Raw genomic sequence first — 23,572 nt, forward strand, 5'->3', positions numbered from 1 at the left:
AAAAAACATTGCTAAACAACATGATATAAAGCAGATTACACTTACCTCGCAGGCCACTCGCGCTCGCAATACAACGCGCTACAAATTTCAAACCACGACAGCTTCTTCCTCTTGATTTGTTTGGTCCATTTCAGATGAGCCGACTCGACAAATGTGCAATACCGCCATCTACCGTGTGGAGTACGTAACTGCATTGATTTTTCTAAACTGATTAGATCTGGCTTGTTTTACCATAAGATATATGTAATATATTATAAATAAGATATATTATACCATATTCATTTTTACTTATAAATAAAAAGAGTAAATCTACAATTAATTTTATGTCAATTTTGCGAGGTGGGTAAAGCCCATCTAATTCAAAGCTAAATTATGGAAACAATTAACAATTATATAAAACATATTTATGAAAAACAATTATATAAAAATAGATGTTTCCCAGTGATGGGTTTCAGCTGGAAGGGCATCCGCTGTGTAAAACATATGCTGGATTAGTTGGCGGTTCAGTCTGCTGTGGTGAATGGGACTAATCCGAAAAGAAAATGAATAAAAAAAAAAGTAAAAATATATTATAATAACTACTATAATTTGGGAAATTTTTCCAAAGAAAAATACATATACATTGTGCTGCATTTTGGTTACATTTTAGCCAATATTTCTATAGTATATAATAAATATTTATCATGAATAGTGTATATTGCTAATACATATTTGAATATGAAGAACTAGGCCTGTATGAGGGCCATATATGCTGACATATATTCCCCAATATATGGAAAGCTGCAATTCTTGATGTAATATTTAGCATTTTGTAATACATCACTACAATATTCTATATAATTACCAATATACTGACAGTTCTTCAATATGATATTAATAATAGATATTTTTGTAAGTGTATAGTCAATGGCTGTTTTCCCCCAACATACTTCAGTATATCTTTCTTTGTGCTCAAAAAAAGAAGGAAATTCAACCCGATTTGGAACAAGTAAAGGATAAAGTCACAAATGATGACAGAATTTTTATTTTTGGGTGAACTTTAAGACTAAAACCTGATTTAAACGTTGGTCAATAAGGGCTGTAAGGACGTGTCCGTGCAGTATAATAAAATACAGATGAATATGTGCAAAGTCACGCTGTAATAATGTAAAATACACGTAATATTAGAATAAAAATATACGATTTTTTTCCTCACGCGCCGACACTCAAGCCCCGCCCATTTCAACACTCTCCGCGGACATGCCTTTCTATCTACTTGTGATTTCTCTATTGTTCCCATAATGCTCTGCGGATTGACTAGCGGAAGTTTTATTTCATTTTTGAGATGTATTCAAACAATGAAGCTTAAAGTTAATTTTTCGTACGCTTGAATTTCCGTTTTTTAGCGTTATTTGTGGAACGTTATTTAACTATGGGTAAGTCATGGTTTGTGGCTCTGCGGCTAGTGCGGCTAAGCCTGCAGATAATCATATGTAAGTTATAAATATTACGTTGTGTATATCATTTCTAAGTTGTTTAACTGAATTATTTACGTTATACAAACAGACAATACTTTTCCAGCTTTTAATAGACACCACAACTGTTTTCTGTAAGCCTGTAGTATTTGCACGTGCTAAGCGTCGTAGCTTTATTTACAGTGAATATACACTCACTGGCCACTTTGTTGGGTACACCTTACTAGTATCGGGTTGGACCCCCTTGTGCTTTCAGAACTGCTTTGATCCTTCGTGGCATAGATTCAACAAAATGCTGGAAATATTCCTCAGAGATTTTGGTTCATATTGACATGATAGCAGTTGCTGCAGATTTGTTGAATCCCCTGTTCCACCACACCCCAAAGGTGCTCTATTGGAGTGAGATCTGGTGACTGTGGAGGCCATTTGAGTACAGTAAACTCATTGTAATGTTCAAGAAACCAGTCTGAGATAATTCACGTTTTATGACATGGTGTGTTATCCTGCTGGAAGTAGCCATCAGAAGATGGGTACACTGTGGTCATAAAGAGATGGACATGGTCAGCAACAACAATCAGGTGCGCTGTGGCATACACACAATGCTCACTTTGCACTAATGGGCCTAAAGTGTGCCAGGAAAATATCCCCCACACCATTATACCATCACCGCCAGCCTGGACTGTTTATACAGGGCAGGATGGATCCATGCTTTCATGTTGTTGACGCCAAATTCTGACCCTACCCTCTGAATGTCGCTGCAGAAATCAAGACTCATCAAACCAGGCAATGTTTTTCCAATCTCCTGTTGGCCAATTTTGGTGAGTCTGTGTGAATTGTAGCCTTTGTTTCCAGTTCTTAGCTGACAGGAGTGGCACCCAGTGTGATCTTCTGCTGCTGTAGCCCATCCACCTCAAGTTTGGACGTGTTGTGTGTTCAGAGATGCTCTTCTGCATACCTCGGTTGTAACGAGTGGTTATTTGAGTTACTGTTGCCTTTCTATCAGCTGGAACCAGTCTGGCCATTCTCCTCTGACCTCTGGCATCAACAAGGCATTTGCGCTCACAGAACTGCCGCTCGCTGGATATTTCCCCTTTTTTGGACAATTCTCTGTAAATCCTAGAGATGGTTGTGCGTGAAAATCCCAGTAGATCAGCAGTTTCTGAAATACTCAGACCAGCCCGTCTGGCACCAACAACCATGCCACGTTCAAAGTCACTTAAATCCCCTTTCTTCCCCATTCTGATGCTTGGTTTGAACTGCAGCAGATCGTCTTGACCATGTCTACATGCCTAAATGCATTGAGTTGCGGCCATGTGATTGGCTGATTAGAAATTTGTGTTAACGAGCAGTTGGACAGGTGTACCTAATAAAGTGAGTGTTGAATCTCTATATATACAGATCATGCGTGCATATTTAGTATTTCTTTCTGATCGTTTAGAGAAGTCATTTTGTGCATTCATTTAGGATATAATTAGGGCTGCACCATATTGGAAAAAATCAAACATTGCAAAATTTTGTGATACTGCGATATGGATACAATTTCACCATGATGACTTGAGTATCCCTATTTGGAAAAAGTTTATATAAATTTAGGTTGATTTGGGATGATCCTGTAGATGAAGTGGATCATGCATTAATTGTTATAAACCACCTACAAGCATAGATAATACAATAAAGAAAAGGATACAAATAAAATAAACACAGTTGTATCATTTTCAGAGTAGTATTCAGGTACAGCAGTGAAGAAAGCATTTGATTTGAAAGCTGTAACCGTTGACTTCCATAGCAGGAAAAACAGATTCTATGAAAGTCAATGGTTACAGGTTTCCAACATTTTGGAATAAGTTTGGAACAAGTTTGGAATAAGTGAAGGGAGAGTAAATAATGACAGAATTTTCATTTATCTTTATAAATTTAGCCGAAGTATGAAAATTGCTTAGTAATTCCAATTTAATAATAAAAAGCTTGGGCAAACATTAAAATTAAAAACCTCAAATATTAACAAATAAAATTAAGCTATGACGATAATAATAAAATAATAAATATTATAACTAAATAATAAAACAAAAATTAATTTAATAAATTGAATTGTTATTAATGTTACAAATGGTACATTTTCTTATGCTCGAATGCTTGTAAAACCACAGAATCCTCAAAAACACATGTAAATGATGAATTATAATCCTCACTCAACATTGCATTTCCTGCGATGTGACTATTGTGAATGATCACATTGTGATATCGATGCTGAAACGATAAATAATGCAACCCCAATATATAGAGCCTGTATATTGTTTGGTTGATCAGAGTCCAGTGACAGAGGCTCTGAGGAGGTGGATGGAGACAGTTGTGGATCCTCGCCAGAGTTGGACCGCAACCCTTCACCTCCACCCGAGGAAGATGAGACTGAAGCTGGCGAGGAGGCAGATGCCATCGGCCAGACCATCTACAGCAAACACTGGCTCTTCAGCACCCTGACCCGCCTAATACAGGTATAATGCTTAATCATGTAAACTATTAAATCAGTTTTTAATTATAATTTGGATTCTAAAATCATTTTTAGGGCAACATCCTGGCTCAGTGGTTAGCACTGTCGCCTCACAGCAAGAAGGTCGCTGGTTCGAGTCCCGGCTGGGCCAGGTGACATTTCTGTGTGGAGTTTGCATGTTCTCGCCGTGTTGGTGTGGGTTTCCTCCGGGTGCTCCAGTTTCCCCCCACACTCCAAAGGCATGAGCTATGGGTGAATTGAATAAACTAAATTGGGAGACTGTGGGTGTTTCCCAGTACTGGGTTGCAGCTGGAAGAGCATCCGCTGCTTAAAACATATGCTGGATTAGTTGGCGGTTCATTCCGCTGTGGCGACCCCTAATGAGTAAAGGGACTAAGCTGAGGGAAAATTAATGAATTAAAATCATGTTTATATAGGCCATGTAAGTTTTTTTTTTTTAATAGTTCACCCCCCAAAAATGTATATTTCCTCAACTTACACTTAAGTGGTTCCAACTTGAATTTCTTTATTTTGTTGAACACATACATACAAAAATATTCTGAAGAATTGTTTTCCAATTTCATCCAATTTTTTGTGATAGAAAACAGCCATTGACATTCATAGTAGGAACAAAAAATACTATTGAGGTCAAAGTGTACTGCTTTCCAGCATTCTTCAAAATATCTTCTTTTGCGTTCAACAGAAGAAAGTAACTTAAACAGGTTTGGAACCACTTGAGGATGAGTAAATGACAGAATTTACTTTTTTTGTTCGAACCGTAACTTTAACCTTCATATTAAATAAAAATTAAACATGTAAGATATAAATTAAACATATTTTAATAACCAGAAATGATAAATAACGAGTTTTTCATCATTTTAATGTATAACCAATTTTAAAATGCATAAAATAAGTCCAGAAAGCATGTAAACGTACATATAAACGTATTAATTCAACATGTTTTGTTATTTAATTTTTAAATCAGACACATCACTGTAAAAAATGCAGGGTTCCACACAATTTCTTCATGTTGTCCCAACACAAATCGATTAAGTTACCTCAATTTTTTTTACAAATTTAAGTTGATTCAACATAAAACAATTAAGTTGGCCCCCCAAAAACTCAAGAATTGTGTTGATTCAGCTCATTATGAGTAGTTTGAACAAGCAGCTAAAATATTTTTTGAGTCATTATATTGTATGCAGTTTATATATTTCATTTGAAAGTAATTTATTAAAAGTCACATTGTCTATAAATAAATACTTAGTTTTTGTTTATTGTCTGTTAAAGGTATGCATTTTTATATTAAATGACATTTTAAGTTAAAATAATGACCAATCAAATGACCTAAAACAGATGGTGTCAGATCAAGAGTGTGGGCCGAGTGATTCTTCCACAGAGCTGACGGATGATCTGGAGGAGGACTTGTGTAAAGTCTGGGATATGGCTATGGATAAGGTAAAGTCAGAGTCCATTCATCACCCTCTTCCAGTCCCGTTATCGCTAACACACGACACATCTTTCTGTCCAGGATGTGGCCATTTTTCTCCAGGAGTTCAAGGCTCCAGACATCTTACTGGGTGTGATTGCAAAGTCCCATAACCCTCGGCTCACTGTAAGTCTGGTTCTCATTGTAATTCCTCACATTTCAATTGTTTTTTTGGTATTAATTATTTATCGGTTTCTTTGCTCTGTGACTTTGTTACAGGAGATCTGTGTTGGAATTCTGGGTAATATGGCCTGTTTTCATGACGCATGTGTTTCTCTCAGTCAGAACTGTGATTTAGGGTGAGATTTAAACAGACAAACGGCATTTTTCACCTCAGCCAAAGAGCTTAGAATGACCAAGAGGCGACACTCAATAGAACGTTCCATTGCAACAGCAGTGCCCAGCAACAGCCCAGAATTCCGCCATTTTGGGGTGAAAGCGGTCGGCTGTCCATTGAATCTAATTGCTGTCGTGATGACAAGCAGCTGCTTTGTTTTTTATTTATTTATTTAAAAAGCACATTAAAGCTGAGATACAACCTGAAATACGACAATACAACACTTATGATCACAATCATCAGCACTTTTAACAGTTTATTTTACAGACTTCTAATATGCTGTTGCTCTATTGGAATTTTCATTCCAAAATGGCCGCCGCGCCATCTAGTGGCTGTTTCCCCAAATCGCACTTGATTGTCGCCTCTTGGTGATTCTATGCTCTTTGCCTCAGCTTAAAGGGACAGTTTACCCAAAACTAAAAATCATCATCATTAACTCTCACTAGTTACAAACTTGTTTTATGGCTTGTTTCCACTGACTGGTACAGTACGGTATGGTTCGGTACGGGTCACCTTTATCAGGCTTGCGTTTCCACTAACAAGAGTACCCTTTTGGTGGGCGTGGTGTATGACAAAGTTTCAATCAACGTCATTTTTGCTCGAGAAAATGTCTACAGTAAAGCTGTACGGGTCGCTTACATATCATACGAGCAGCACGTCTCATAAAACAGATGCTTTATACACATAAATACTTGTGTAGAAATGTTTATTACTAACTTTTCTATGAACATGAGTTGATTATAACTGCAGATCAATAACAGTGTGAAACAGCCTACTGTAACGTCTGTAATTATATAAAATAAATAAATAAATGCAGCATAGATGAACACATACAGCCCCTTACAGTCTCCGATATGATACCAACTACAGATAAACTACACACAACAGACATTTAGTTCTTATTTAGGTTCAAAAACAACACAAAATATAGCCCACAGTCAGTGCAAACCTCTCATCTGTTTTTTTAATCTTCAGCAGCACGTGTAGCCTCTGTTAGAGAGTAATTCTGTCATTCTGAGTTCATAATAGTCCAAAGGGTGATGATTATAGTTAAACATGGCAGTTTGTTCAGGTTTGCCTTTTTTCCGGCTTTTGCTTTTTTTAATTTTTTTTGCGTGTCACTCTCGCGTTTGTCAGTGTCTGACAGGATCGGGTTTCAAAAGCACGTCAATAATCAAGCGCACGTTATTATCATCAGCTCAAGAAGTTTGTTATTTCAGATATAGATGCACGGCTAGCGCAAGCAAGAAAACGAAACCGCTCGCGCTTCAGACAGGCTCGTAAAAAACTAAGGGGCACAGGGTAAATCTGCTCTTCTTTTTGGCTTTGTGGCTGTTCATCAAGATGACAGCAAGGTTTGTTGGAGCCCGGGTCGACCATGGCTCGTTATTATATGTATATATAATTCCGCTGTAATCTCTCGGCTGTGTATTTTAAACATGGCGGGTCTTTTGTTTTCATTCTGGCTTGTTGCGTAAGCGAATGACGTATCTCTGTAAACAAATAGCGTTCAGCTGCGCGTCTAGCTCCACCTTTTGGTACCCTTTCAAAAGTGTGCTGAAAAAGTGGTATGGTTCGGTTCGGTATGCCTTTTGACAGTGGATACGACCATAAAAGCATACCGAATCGTACCGTACTGTACCACTCAGTGGAAACGAGCCATTACTTTCTTTCTACTGTTGAACGCAAAAGAAGATATTTTGAAGAAAACTTTTTACTTCCACAATATTTTGTGTTTGTATGGAAGTCAATGGTTACAGCGTTTCTTCAAAATATCTTCTTTTGTGTTCAACAGGATAAAGAAACTAATAAAGGTTTGGAACCACTTGAGGGAGAGTAAATAAATGGGAATGTCCCTTGATTCGTCTTTTCCTTCATAATTGTGGTTTGTTTTCTGTACATTTCAGCGCTGTTTTACTTCTGCTGCTCGGAGACAATGATCCTCCAACACTCTTGGAAACGTGCAGGTCAGAGCTCATGATGCTTTTCTAAATGTATTTGTCTAAATGATCATGTTTGTCTAATTAATGTCTTCGTGTTTGTGCGTGCGTGTGTCTGTCAGGCTACTATTGACCTGTTTGTCTCAGGCTGACGTCGCCCCTGTGTGGCTGGAGAGGATACGGCAACAGTCGGCGGTGTGCAGCAGTCTGTGCTTCATCATGAGCAGCTCCACCAACGGTCAGTAAAGCTGAGAATAGCTGAGACAAAAAAAACTTGAACATTGAAGTATTTACTCATATTTTTTTATTTAAACTTTTTTTTTCACCCTACATATATTTTTAAATATTAAAACAAGTTAATATGCAGGTTAATATTTAATGTTTTATAAAAATGTATTTAAAAAATGTTTCATTGTATTATCTAGGAATTACCCATGTTTATATGTGTCCAGATAAACCACATAACCCTATCTAAACACAAACAAACAATACACTATTTTTGTTTAAACTTGTTTCATGGTAAAATTGTTTTAAATAATATTATTATTATTATTATTATCATCATCATCATCCTTAAACTATGTTAAAATAAATTATTTAAATTAGTGATTTTTGTGTTCATTAGCAATAAATAATAACATAGTATTAAAGATATTATTTTGCATTATTAATAATTGTATTTTTTTATATTAACATTTTGTTTTTGTTATTAGTAAATGTCGGCATGTAGTTTTTGATGAATTTATGTTTTCTATAAAAGGCCAATCGTTTTGTATTTTATTTCTTACAATAATGTACTATAACTAAATATTACATTTTTAAAAGCTGTGAATAAATTATTTAAAAATATAATAACTTATTCATTATTTATATAGTATAGTTTATTGTATATTTATATAATAATAAGTATAAAAGTTAACACTAATCAGGGTTCATACACATTTTTACAACTAAAATTCCATGACTTTTCCAAGACTTTTCCAGAAATTTCGAGTATATTTTCATGACGTAATGTTTCATGTAATGTTTACATATACATAGTACATAATAAAAACAATGACGTTCAAATTTATTACAGCATATCATAAAACACGCGCCAATCTATTTTGTTTAAATTTGTTTTCATATCTATGTAAAATTGATTTTGATAATGCTTACACAGCACTAACAATCTCAGAGCAAGTTTTTGGCCAAGGACAGAAAAAAAGACAACTAACCTATATTCAAGTTAGAGCAGCACAATATATCGTTTCAGCATTGATATCGCAATGTGTGCATCTGCAATAGTCACATCGTAGGATATTCAATGTTGGGATTATAGTTTAATATAGAGTTTAATCTTAATGGAGTAAAAGTTCATCATCTGCATGCATTTTGAAAGAGATAGTTCCCCAAAATGACTTCCCATTTTCATCACACCCTTCACTTGTTTCAAACATTTATGATTTTTTTTTTTTAAATGAACACAAAAAGAATATAATTTAATAACTCCTATAGTATTGAAACAAGTGATGTGTGAGTTAATAGAGAGTACATTTTAATCTTAGGGTGAACTGTACCTTTAAGGTCTGTGACTGTGTGAACATTTCAGTAGTTCACATTTTAAAACATCCAGCCACAAGAAATTTATTGTAACTTTAAATAATAAATGATATACAATGAAGACTACGCAGTGTTGATTATTCATTATCTGTACCTAAATAGTGAATACCTGAAAACTATAATTCACTTTTATCTTTACTATATTTTATTTATCTATGCTTGTAATTTATTTGTTATATATTATTCAAGATTCACTCCTCTACAAAATCCCCCCAATCAATCCAAATAAACCTGTTAAATCATCTAGTAAAATTGTATTCACATCACAATATAAATATATCACAGAAATACAAAATATTGTAATGTCAGATTTTTCCAATATCACACAGCCCTAATTCAAGTATACAGATATTTGTTAAACTAATTTACATGACTTTTCCAAAACTTTGTGGGGTTTTCTGTTTTTCCAAAACTTTTACAGGCCTGGTAAAGCCATGTCAAAATTCACAACTCTGACTAATATATATAGATATATATATATATATATATAATAATTATATATATTTTTTAGAACTATAAATATTGAATATTTAGTTAGTACATTGATGTAAGAAACAAAATAAATGGTCTTTTATAGAAAACATAAATTCTATAAACATATGTATATTAAAAAATGTAAAAAAAAAGATGAAAATTTATTCATAAATATTTTGCTTTAATCAACTGATTATCTACTTGTATGAATTACAGTGAATTGAACTGGCAGACGAAGCTGCAAAACAAGCTATCTCCTCGAATGTGACCGAATGTTTAATTCCTCCTGAGGACTTGAAACCCTCCATCAATTTGTACATAAACAAATCATGGCAAAGAGAATGGGACAACTGCATCAACAACAAACTACATGAAATGAACCCGAAAATAAATGAAAGACATTTAGCGAATGATAATTTTGAGTCCAGGCATGATCAAAGGTCTATACCAGATGTGGAATTGGACATTCTAGATGACACATTCATATTTATTAAATAACGAAGAATCACCTAAATGTAATTACTGCCAGACTGCTCTTACCATCAAACATATTTTGTTGTTATGTAGAAGTTTAAATTCCATTAGACAACATTATAAGGAGAGTACTTTGATGGACGTTTTTAAAAACGTAACACCAGGAAGAGTTTTACATTTTTGATCAAAAATAGAACTGAAAAATCATATTTAACTTTGAATAAATTTTAGTGTGAATTTTATCTATTTATATTTTATATATTTGTCTAGGTAACTTTTTTTAGTATAATACGAATTAGTTTTTATCATGTAATATTTTAATGTATATCCATTTGGCCACGAAATAGCCATAAGTTGCTGATGTGGCAATAAATATGTAATAAATCAAATCAATTACAGTGAATTAATAGTACATATATACATACAATTATAATGCAGTTACCTGATGTGTGTGTGAAAACCTTTAATACTCTTTAAATCACATAGTAATGTGTGTCTGTGAAGTTTCTGGAGTCTTCTGTGTGTCTGTATCCGCAGTGGATTTGCTGGTGAAGGTTGGGGAGCTGCTGGATAAGCTCTTCGATGAGGATGAGGAGCTGATGAAGAGCTGGGTGTCCACTTTACGCAGCGGGACTGACCTGCAGACAGACACTCAGCCGGACGTCCTGTCCTCGCTGCTGGAGGCCGCCAAGCAGCTCAGGTGAGAGGCACAGTACAGGAAGATCAGCCAAGGGGATTACCAACCTGCATTTTAGCTGGAAATCTGACTTTAGGGTGGTGGAAATGTGTGTTTGTGTGTGCTTTAGGTCAGAGAGTCCGGAGGCTCTGGAAGTGTATCTGCATTCACTTCAGCTGCTGACTACAGTAGAGGAGGGCATGCAGGCTCTGGGTGAGACACACACACACACACACAAACGTTTTCTGTTTGTTTGTTTGTTTGGGTTATATGGTGGCTCAGTGGCTAGCACAGTTGCCTCACAGCAAGAAGGTTGCTGGTTCGAGTCCCGGCTAGATCAGTTGACATTTCTGTATGGACTTTGCATGTACTCTCTGTATTTCCGTGAGTTTCCTCTGGGTGCTCCAGTGTACCCCACAGTCCAAAAATATAGGTGAATTGAATAAACTAAATTGGTGTATGAGTGTGAATGAGGGCGTATGGGTGTTTCCCAGTACTAGGTTGCAGCTGGAAGGGCATCCACTGTGTAAAACATATGCTGGATAAGTTGCCGGTTCATTCCGCTGTGTGGCCACTGATGAATGGGACTAAGCTGAAGGAAAATGAATGAATGTTTGTTTTTGTGTGTGGTTTAGGGTTAGGGTTTGGATGACTTTCACTAGATGTAATGATTTTCATATTGTACAGATTGTATATTCTCTTACCCCAACCCTACCCCTAAACCCAACCCTCAGAAAACCCTGTTTAGTACGATTGAATCCTTTTGATTTGTGAGGACACATGAAATGTCCTCATGAATCATGTAAACATTGTAACACCCATGCTGCTATTAACAAATGTGTGTCCTGATAAACCACATAAATCTGCCTACACACTTAACTGTACACTAAAAATGATCTTCCTATTTAATTTAATGTCTACATTTGTTGTAATTAGTTATTAGTTTTTTATTTGTTTTATAAATGTTAATGATTAACCTGTATAAAATTAAGTTAATGTCTTATTTATTGGTAACACTTTGCATTAAGCTTGTATTAGTTAAGGCCTTTACTAACATGAGCAAACAATGAGCAATACATTTAGTACAGTATTTGTTGATGTTGATTAAAATACAGTCGTTCATGTTAACTCGCGAGTCATTAACTAATGTTAACATGGACGTTAATAATGTATTAGGAAATGTTGAAATGTGATTAATAAATGCTGTACAGGTATTGTTAATAGATTATTCATGTTAGTAAACGCATAAACTAATGAAAGCTTACTGTAAAGTCTGATCAAAATAATAAATAAATTATCATCATTTTATTAATTGTAAAGTCTTAAAATTACTTAATTACTTCGACATTGAATTAAATATAACAATTATGATAAACTTGACGTTTCTTTCTAGAACATCTCACTTTTCTTTTAAAAAAATCTGTAGAAATTGGTATATTTTACAGTATCCTCATTATGCAGTTACTAGGACAAAAGTAAAATATGCATAATTACCTGCAAAAAACCCAAACCACCCCTAATTCTAACACTAATCCTATACCACATATTTTTTCAACAATAATGACACCAAAATAGCCCAAGTGTAGCCCAAATATTTAGGTCAGGTGTGTCCAAACTCGGTCCTGGAGGGCCGGTGTCCTGCATATTTTAGTTCCAACCCCAATTAAACAAACCTAAACCTGTTAATCAAGCTCTTTTTAGGTATACTAAAAACTTTCAGGAGGTGTGTTGAAGGAAGTTGGAGGTAAACTATGCAGGACACCGGCAGAGTTTGGACACCCCTGATTTAGGTGTTTTTTTGTTGTTGTTGTTGTTGTTGTTTTCATAAAAAGCTTTATGATAAAATTTTTTTTATTTATTTATTTTGTCTGACTTGTACCTGATCTGCAGTTTCAGATCACTCGTGTGGTTCTGCAGTGTGGACGTTCGTCTGTGAGCTGCTCTGTGAGGATTTCTGTCAGCCGGACGATCCTCCGCTCATCCTGCAGGAGCAGAAAGCTCTTCTGGCACCGGCACTCGCTCTGCTGTCTGCGTTACACTCCAGCCTGCACACACACATCAGTACGAAACACGCACTTTACATAGACCCAGAAACGGTATATCAGGCGTCACAAACTAACAAGCGAATTATATTGTGGTTTCGGCTCATAATGTGTTTATTTCTAACAGGTGCAGAATTATTAGGAAGCCTTGTGCGCATTCTGCAGTTCAATGCTGACAACCATCAGAGTCGGACTGCTGGAAACTCAGAGTCAGAGGAGAGTCACAGAGAAGATGATGAACAGCTCAAAGCTTTAGTTGAAACCACTGCTGAGTTTCTCTCTGACGTCCTTCTGGAGCTCCAGAAGGTAAAAAACTGCCAGCTGGTCAAATCCACTGTATAAAATATGAATAATTTATTCAATTATATCTCGAGGCGTATTACATTATAACAACATACACACTTTATATTATGATGTAATAAAAAATACATATAAATATATAATGTTATAGTTGTGTATAAGTAATAATATAATAAGTAATTAAGAAATTGTATTAATAAGTAATACTCATAAGTAATAAAAGTTTATAAGTAAACACTTATTTTTACTTCGTATATTTACAGGTATGCAATTTGAAAGTTTACAAATAATAAATTGAATAAATTAATTAAATTCTATTGTTCAACAATATATTATGAACTACAGGGTTCCCGCGGGTCCTTAAAGACTTAAAATGTCTTAAATTAAAATCCGGGAAATTAAGGTCTTAAATTGTCTTAAATTTACCGTAAAAGTGGCTTTAGGTATTACATTTTCAGCCGGTGTGCTTAATGACGATACGAAAGCACAGTGGTCCCCCGTAAAACATCTAATAGTTGATTAATTTAGTATGTGAGAAATGACAGTCTCCGTGATTTATTAGATTATTACGGTAGGTCGGCTACAGATGCTTACGTCGGTCTGCACCTGCGTGCTGTCATTACGCGGTTGTCGAGGTGAAGTTCAAAATGCAAAGACGGGGAAAGTGTAAATTTAACGACGTGGCAATGTGTAAATTCTGCAAAAAGACCTTTTCGTTAGGGACCATGGGGCTCAAAGCCGATGAGTCGCACGTGAAACAAGGAAAGCACCAGCGGTAGGTTGCAGCAGCTAGTCATAGCGGGTCCAGGTTAATCCCTAAAAGATGGATTTGGACACACCTCTAAGGCTTTTGCGTCATGCGCTTTAGACTTTGCACCTAGATCGTTAAAATAGAGCCCAATGTATTTTTTGGGGTCTATGTTATGGAAATGTACAAATGGTGAATTAATCATATAATATGTAAAAGATGCCAAAAGGAAAAATATGTCTCATGTAAAGCTCAAGTAAAAGAAGAAATAATCTGTGTGGTAATGGGCTGGGGAAAATAATACGTTTCTTCATCCTGCTCCATTTCAGCCATGATGAAATGTATTTTGTTTAAAGAATTGTTTTAAGTGTATGATTTTTTTTTTCTGTTCGAAATTAATCAAATTATAGTAAACTCTCTCTGATCTTCAGGATGTGTTATTATCGGTGGTCAGGACAGGTCATCTGTCAGAGAAGAGCTGTGTTTCTGCTGTGGGCTGCCTATTACCTCAACACACAGCAGCGGTATGATCTCCTCTGTTTTTCGTCTATATGTGCCTCTGCTTTGGACTAATCACAGTTGTGTGTTTTCTTATCTACAGGTCCAGCATCTGGTTTGTATGCTGTCAGACGTGGACCCCATACTGGCAGACATTATAAAGAAAGACTTCGCCATATCCTCCAACAAGTCGAGCTGAAATGGTTCTGGGACACAAAATACTGGAGATGAGTTTACAATCTCCTGTGAATGAACTCAATCTTGCTTTAGATAGGATAAATTAGCTTTCCTAGGAGATGTTATATAAGTATTCGTTTAAATTGTGTATGTTGTTGATTTGTTTGTATACACTGCTGACATTTCCATTCAGTAAACACAGCTTGTTTTATACATTTATATTAGTATTGCTATGCTGTTATACGTTCCTAATTGCATAAAATAATTAGGAGTAGCTCATGTTTTGGGTTTTTGAAAATAATTTAAAGGGATATTTTAATCAGAAATGACAATATACTCAAATTCAAGTGGTTCTTTTTTCTGTTGAACTCAAAAAGAAGATATTTTGAAGAATGTTTAAACCTGGCAGCCTTAGAAATCTATAGTAAAAAAAAAGGAAAATACCATATAAATCAATTGTTTCCAACCAATTTCTAAAATCCTTCTTTTGATATAAAAAATAGCTGTAAAAGTAAATGATGACAGAAAATGTATTTATGGGTTTACAGGTTTCAAGTCATCCACAGATTTGATTTCTTGTTTTCCAGCCTTTCAAGCATATTTCACTTGATTTATATTCTATTATTATTATTATTATTATTATTATTTTTGTTCAATCATTTAATTTAGAAGTGTAATTCTATTTTTGTTAGTTTGCTTTGAGTAATTTTTCTCAATATTTTTAATAGAAATGTGGACGAAAAGATTTTGGCCACAGCCATCTCACCCTGCAGCCCAAGACCGGTTACTCATTGAAGCTAAGCAGGGCTGAGCCTGGTCTGTACCTGGATGGGAGACCACATGGAAAAAGTAGGTTGCTGTTGGAAGTGGTGTTAGTGAGGCCAGCAGGGGGTGCTCAACCTGCAGTCTGTGTGAGTCCTAATGCCCCAGTATAGTGAAGGGGACACCATACTGTCAGTGAGCGCCGTCTTTCGGATGAGATGTTAAACTGAGGTCCTGACTCTCTGTGGTCATTAAAAAACCCCATGACACTTCTCGTAAAGAGTAGAGGTGTAACCGCGGTGTCCTGGCCAAATTCCCTCCATCGGCCCTTACCAATCATGGCCTCCCAATCATTCATTTTAATTTCCAAACCATTAGAAAAAAAACTTCCAGCACACAATAGTGAACACGCATTGACGTTGTTTTTACACACATTCAAGTGTTTTCTGAAGGGAAAAAAGCTCACAACAACAATATTTTTATTAGAAATGTGAACGAAAAGTTATCAAACATTGATAGAATAAAACGAATCTTAACATATCACTCAAACACACTAATCCATGCCATCGAACGTCACTGGCTCACACACACCAATTAAGCTTGATTAAACTTCCCTGACCAAATATGAAAGCCAATAAATACCTAAATTAATTTTAATATCCAAACTATCAGAAAAAAAACTTCCAGCACACAATAGCGAACACGCGCTGACGTTGTTTTTACGCACATTCAAGCGTTCAGTGCTTTAAAAACCCCATCAGGTGTTCCTGAAAAGTGCGGGCCGCGTCCAGCCTGTGATTTTACTCCTCATTTGCTTTCCAAAAGGCCTGTATCATCAGAAAGAACCGACTGCGCACTTGTGACGCCAGCAGGAATATAACAGCTCTTTAATTAACAGTCTGGATTGATATGCAGAGCGCAGTGCATTCTTATGGAAATCCAGCACGTAGGAGGAGGACCTGAGAGAGACACTCGGGCTGAATGCGGGCTCATTTTAATTTCGAGCGAGGAGATCGTGTTTGGGATGGAAATGCACGATGTCAGAGAAGTTTTGATTGACAGGTTTTTGTTTTTTTTTTAGCTTTACCTGAGGCTGATCTGGCAGATGTGCTGCAGAGTGAATATGATCCAGACTGCTGCATTTATCAGCTAAATTTTGGAAGTAATTTGAACTGACAGAACTGGAGAAGTGCTGTTCATGTGGAAGTGGAAGATGAATGGCAGCTGTCAATCTTCTTCACACTGATGACCAGATCTCCTGAGCTGATGATGATGATGATGTGGAACATTACCTAAAATAAACAATAACAACAAAAGTCAGTTGGACCTGAATGCACACAATATTTGCACCTAATTATTTTATTCACTTGAAATGAACAAATCATGAATTATTAATAAATAAATCAACAAACAGATAAGCAGAGAAATTTAAAGACAAAATCATTTTTAGAGCACTTGGTTTGATCACTTTTGCCCATTTGAAATATTTTAATTAACCTTAATAATGCTGTTTATTTTAATATGTATACACTACCTGACAAAAGTCTTGTCGCCTATCCAAGTTTTAGGAACAACAAATATTAACTTGACTTCTAGTTGATCATTGGTATCAGAAGTGGCTTATATGAAAGGTAAAGGCCTCTAGATTATGCTTATTTTACCAAAACAAAACATAATCATGCCTTCATTTTTAATTATTTCATTAGGACAGTAAGGTCTGACTTTGCTTAGACAGAAGTCTTGTCACTTAACAGAAATAATGTTCAGTATAAAATATAAAGTCATGCTGCAGTGCAAAAAGAATGAATATTGTGTCTGACTCCCATGAGCTTGGAGGACTACATCCATACATCTCTGCAATGACTCAAATCACTTATTAATAAAGTCATCTGGAATGGCAAAGAAAGCGTTCTTGCAGGACCCCCAGAGTGCATCAAGATTCTTTGGATTCACCTTTAGTGCCCCCTCCTTCATCTTACCCCAGACATGCTCAATAATGTTCATGTCTGGTGACTGGGCTGGCCAATCCTGCAGCACCTTGACCTTCTTTGCTTTCAGGAACTCTAATGTGAAGGCTGAAGTATGAGCAGGAGCGCTATCCTGCTGAAAAATTTGCCCTCTCCTGTGGTTTGTAATGTAATGGGCAGTGCAAAGGTCCTGATACCTCAGGCTGTTGATGTTGCCATCCACTCTGCAGATCTCTCGCACGCCCCATACTGAATGTAATCCCAAACCATGATTTTTCCTTTAACAAACTTGAACGAATACTGTGAGAATCTTGGGTCCATGCAGGTTTCCCATAGGTCTTCTGCAGTATTTGAGATGATTGGGATGCAGTTCAACAGATGATCAGAAAAATCTTTCTGGCACTTCCTACAGCTGGGATCAATTACAATACTTTTGTCAGGTAGTTTAAAAATTGGTGCTGGGCAAAGATTAAAAGTTTGTTTTGACATATGTGTGTGTTATATATTATGTAATACACACTATACACAACTTTAGGAAACAATTTTGTCAGGTGTATATTTAAATGTGTACAATTAAAATCAGAATTATTAAACCCCCTTTGATTTTTTTTCCTTTTTTAAATATTTACCATATGATGTTTAACAGATTCAGGAAATTTTCACAGCATGTCTGATAATATTTTTTCTTCTGGAGAAAGTCTTATTTGCTTTATTTCAGCTAGAATAAAAGCAGTTTATAATTTTTTTAAAACCATCTTAAGTCAAAATTATTAGCCCCTTTAAGCAATTTTTTTTTCGATAGCCTACAGAACAAACCATCATTATACAATAACTTGCCTAATTACCCTAACTTGCCTAGTTAACCTATAGTTAAACCTTTAAATGTCACTTTAAGCTGTATAGAAGTGTCTTGAAAAATATCTAGTCAAATATTATTTACTGTCATCATGGCAAAGATAAAATAAATCAGTTATTAGAAATGAGTTATTAAAGCTATTATGATTAGAAAGGTATTTAAAAAAAATCTGCCCTCTGTTAAACAGAAATTGGGGGAAAAATAAACGGGAGCTAATAATTCTGACTTCAACAGTATATATAATTTGTATTATATTCATATATATTTTATGATTGGATTTGAACATTTTCATTGGATTTGAAATATTAAACAAATATTAAAGTTGGACACAAACCTATTTAAATTCAAGAAATACAGAGAATTTAGAATTTTCACGTGATCTGTTATCATTTTTTTTCCCCAAAACTGTTTGTTGTTGAACAACTTATTCAAACTAGCATCACGACCCCGCAAAGCATTAGTGTTGATCTAAATGCTGCGTCATATTTAGGGCTTAGTAGCAGAAATGTGCTTTGTAGAACAGACTCTGGATCTGTCGGGAACTCTATAAAGCGCATCATTAAAGATGAATATGGTGTTCGCAGTGGACGCAGGAAGCCACACGTCTGCATTGTGCTCTCCTGCACGTACAGCTGTTTTCAGCTGCTGTTTATCTCCCCTGTCAACGACAACACAATCAACAACTCGCTTCATCCCAGAATAACTGATGCCAGGCCTTACAGTTTCCAAACCCATATGATGCTGAAACACTCTTAAAAATAAAGCTTCCTCATTTAAAGGGATGTAAAGACTGTCATCATCTTCACATCCTCTACTTATTCAAAACCTGTTTGTGTTTCTTTCTTCTGTCAAACACAAAGGAAGATATTCTGAAGAATGCTGGAAAAAACAGCCATTGACTTCTATAGTATTTTTGTTCCTACTATAGATGCTTTTTTTTCCAATATAAACCCGGCAGAGGGTTGCTGAAGAACTACTGAGAGATTTTAGCTTCTGTCTGGGCTTTCACTGCCTTTCTAAACCTCCTTTTCTTCATGTGTTCAATACTTTTTCCCTGCGTCATTTCATTTTCATTATTAATTTTCTTTTTGGCTTAGTCCCTTTATTAATCTGGGGTCGCAACAGTGAAATGAACCGCCAATTTATCCAGCATATGTTTTACGCAGCGGATGCCCTTCCAGCTGCAACCCATATCTGGGATACATCCATACACAATTTAGCCTACCCAATTCACCTATACCACGTTTTTGGACTTGTGGGGGAAACCGGAGCACCCGGAGGAAACCCACGCGAACATGAGGAGAACATGCAAACTCCACACAGAAATGCCAACTGACCCAGCCGGGGCTTGAACCAGCGATCTTCTTGCTGTAAGTCGATTGTGCTACCCACTACGCCACCATGCTGCCCTTATTTCATTTTATTACGCATAACTTAGTTTGTAAACTAATTAGATTTGTTTTTCTTTGCATATATGGACTACGCTGGTTTTTACCCACATCTGAGGAAAATTTCAAGTCAACGGCACCTTTAGAAATGTGTTTTCTGAGAAAAATGGTGACGTGTTCAATACTTATTTTCCCCGCTCTATTAACAAAGTGGATCAGTGACGCGTTACTTTATACTTATACTTCAGAATACTTATATTCTTCAGAAAGAAATTCATTAAAGTTTAGAGTGTTAGTAAATGAATGGACCAAATGTAATTTTATGCTCTAAATGATCTTTTTTTTTAATTGTAATAAATATTTCACTGAACAAAACTAAAATTATGTATATTTAAGTATATTTATACTAAAATCATGATATATAAATCAAATTGAAATGATAAAACAATGTTGGTGGGGAAATAATATTGAAATAAATTTTATATAGTCAAAGTATAGTTTTAGCCCTCCTGTCAAATTTTAAATCAGTTTATTTTCTTTTTTTATATATATAATTTTAAATATATAGTTTACATTTTTTTAAATATATAAACTATATTTTTAATAAATATTTTGACCCCAAAATTGTTTATTTATCAAATTATTTCTTTTTATAATTATTGTATTTATAAAATTGTTATGAATTATATGTTGTATATATCACCCATATATTGCATATTATTATTGCTATTATCACTATTAATTATATGAATAATTTATTTATAATACATTTGAATTCAATTTAATTTTTTTACATAATTCTTTTCCAATATTTCCCAAGTGCTGTTTAACAGAGACACAATCAGTCGCATTTTTAACATAATAACTAACAGTTTTAACAGTTTTAATAACTCATTTCTAATAGCTGATTTTTTTTCTGCAATTATGACAGTGCATTATATTTTACTAGTTATTTTGCAATTATTATGCATAAATAAAGATATTTTTCAAACAAAAATAATAATATACAGTGCCTAAAGAAAATCATCATAACCCTTTGAAATGAATGCTTTCACAACTTTATACCGGAGGTCTTTTGAAAGCAGGGTGTAATCAGAAAGAGCTTTATTGCCAGGTATGTTCACACATAGGAGGAATTGTTTTCGTGACAGAGCTTCTACAGTGCAACAGGATTACAGAGACAGGACAAAAAACAGATAATAAATATATTTTAAAAAATAGAAGTAAGTAGTGAATGCAAATATACAGATTGACAGGTGTATGTACATGTTTATTACTATATACAACGTTATATGTGCAGCTGTTATGTGCAAATTGGCATGTAAAGTGTGTTGTTAAATAAGTGTATATGTGTATAAAAGTGTATGGCAAGTAGTGATGTTGGTTCCACAATTATTATCATCAAGTGTTCATGAGATGGATTGCCTGAGGAAAGAAACTGTTTCTGTGTCGGGCTGTTCTGTGTCGGGCTGTAATGTGGGTAGAATTATTATGAAGTCACTCCTGTGAGTTTTTTCTTTTTTTTAATATTTCCTAAATGATGTTTAACAGAGCGAGAAATTTTTCACAGTATTTTCTATAATGTTTTTTCTTCTGGAGAAAGTCTTATTTGTTTTATTTCAGCTAGAATAAAAGCAGATTTTTTTTAAAAACATTTTAAGGTCAAAATTATTAGCCCCCTTAAGCAATATTTGTTTTCAATTTGCCTAATTACCCTGACTTGCCAAATTAACCAAATTAACCTAGTTAAGCATTTAAAGCTGAATACTAGTATCTTGACAAATATCTAGTAAAATATTATGTACTGACATGATGGCAAAGATAAAAGAAAATCAGTCATTAGAAAGGAGTTATTAAAACTATAATGATTAGAAATGTGTTGAAAAAAATCTTCTCTCCGTTAAACAGAAATTGTAGGGAAAAAAAAAAAAAATATATATATATATATATATAAAGGGGGCTAATAATTCAGCAGAGAATAACAACAAAAACAACAAAGACATATCTCCAAATATTTAACCGAAACTGCATCCTTCTTTCTGTCTCTCTGTTTGCCTTTCCACTTGTTTATCTAGTAAGATAAGAAGCCGCAAGTGACCGAGGGAACAGTTTGACATCTATCAGTTACGACGGTCAGAAAAAGCGGTGAACTGAAGCCCCTTCTGGCCTCTGAAGCGTCAGATATGAGGGATTTCTGAAGAAACTGACAGCCGTTTCAATGACCATCTGGAAGTGAATGTGATTTGAGTTTTTGTCAGAGGTGGAGCTGCTAAAACATCAGTGACGCACAGCTAATGACTAATAAAATATGTTTACGCCGCTGCCAGTAAAAGTTTGCTCATGCTGATCACTGTGTGCTTAAGTTCTGAAGAGCTCTGTTTGACTACTCAGACTTAATTCGCTATTGTTCATGCCTGCCGGACTCATTTATAATGCAAAGCGGCTTTCTGTGCAGAGCAGATGCTGCGCGTTCAGTTCTGGGTAGAGTCTGAATTAAGCAGAGATGCTACAGACACACGCAGTTTTTGATCAAAAGTCAATTTTGATTTTTAATTATCTAATTTTTCTCAAGTCTAAGAGAAAGAAAAGCATCAAAGAAGAATGAAATAGAAAATATGAATTTTAGTGCATCTATTAATGCACTTTATCAATTGGTGTATGTAGATTTTAGTTACAGTTCTCATCATTAAATGTTTACTTTGGGGAAAAAAAGGTAACACTTTACTTTAAGGGGTGTTCATAAGACTGTCGTGAAACCTTTATAATCATGACTCTCAATGTGAATGAGATTTTATTCATGCAAATATCAAAATTTTAAATGCAAAGATGACATTGTTTGCTATACTTGACAAACAAATACATCACAAACTGTTTGTTTCTTTGTCATGAAAACTTAGCAGTACCAAGACAACAAAACTTGTCATAAATCTGTCATAAACATGATTGTCACAAGGCATAATAATTGTCACGAAATGTTTCTGCTCACTTTTTCAGTGGAACAAACTGTATTTGTCATTCAAATCTCTCATTAAAAATGTCATTGCTCATTCAAATATTTTTTAAGATTGTTAATATTATTGTAAATATTGTAAAAAAAAATTAATATTGAATGACATTTTAATCACAGATTCAGCTTAAATTCTAGGAGTGTCAAAATTAATTGTTTCTTCAGTGCACCGTGATACAGACACATACAATTTGGTATCGGTTCAGTAATAATCATAACCGGTTATTGTGTACTGACGTCATTTATCTTATATGCGCTAGGGAGGCAAACGCGTGTGTTTACAACTCTCCACCTACTTAAAAACGCAGAAACTGCACAATTTCACTGCGTGTGTGTTTGCTGGACAGTCTTTCACTGACACTTACAGCAGAAGCCCCTATTTCACTGCGATTGAGAGAATGAAAGTAAACTCCATTTCTCTCTCTTTCACTGTGCCCGTTTGACCGGCTGCGTGACTTTTCCTCTTCTCTCGGCTGTTACAGCGATACTTCTGGATACAGACACCATGGATCAGCTGTGATCGCTGCTGCAGTGTTGCCAAATGTAGCTGTCTGATTCCAGCCCAAATACGATCCAAAACCCGCCGAAATGCCTATCCAAAACCGCCCAATCTGGCAACACTGCACAGCTGCCATTTATCAGTGTCACTCATCGGTGAACAGCACCTGTGAATTAAAATATAAAATTGTGTATGGAAAGCATCATCAATGCACCATGATGCACTGAGATATCGAATTGAACCGAATGGATGGCATGATAATCCAAACCGAACCAAACGGTGAGACCAGTGTAGATACACACCTCTATTAAATTCAGCTTAAAAAATATTAATGACTCGGTTATAAAGTTCATGATATGACAAATCATGAATTGTTTCATGACAATTATGTTGA

General features: G+C 35.2%; 1 protein-coding gene across 2 annotated transcripts; it reads left to right on the forward strand.

Moving 5' to 3' along the window:
• The first annotated feature begins 1,288 nt into the window (after positions 1-1,288).
• On the forward strand, positions 1,289-14,918 carry saal1 (serum amyloid A-like 1). 2 transcript variants are annotated; one of them, XM_056451731.1, is made up of 13 exons: positions 1,289-1,415; positions 3,762-3,946; positions 5,299-5,400; positions 5,474-5,557; positions 5,651-5,730; positions 7,676-7,735; positions 7,831-7,946; positions 10,796-10,958; positions 11,065-11,147; positions 12,825-12,995; positions 13,104-13,282; positions 14,456-14,548; positions 14,626-14,918. In XM_056451731.1, exons 1-13 carry the CDS (start codon positions 1,412-1,414, stop codon positions 14,719-14,721), a joined length of 1,416 nt encoding a protein of 471 aa, XP_056307706.1. In that variant the 5' UTR covers positions 1,289-1,411; the 3' UTR covers positions 14,722-14,918. The 2 variants fall into 2 exon arrangements, with proteins under 2 accessions (XP_056307706.1, XP_056307707.1); XM_056451732.1 differs by lacking the exons at positions 14,456-14,548; positions 14,626-14,918 and having other exon boundaries at positions 12,825-13,030; positions 13,104-13,221.
• The last annotated feature ends 8,654 nt before the right edge of the window (positions 14,919-23,572 follow it).

The sequence above is a fragment of the Danio aesculapii genome, chromosome 25, assembly GCF_903798145.1.
Source record: "Danio aesculapii chromosome 25, fDanAes4.1, whole genome shotgun sequence".
Taxonomy (NCBI): domain Eukaryota; kingdom Metazoa; phylum Chordata; class Actinopteri; order Cypriniformes; family Danionidae; genus Danio; species Danio aesculapii.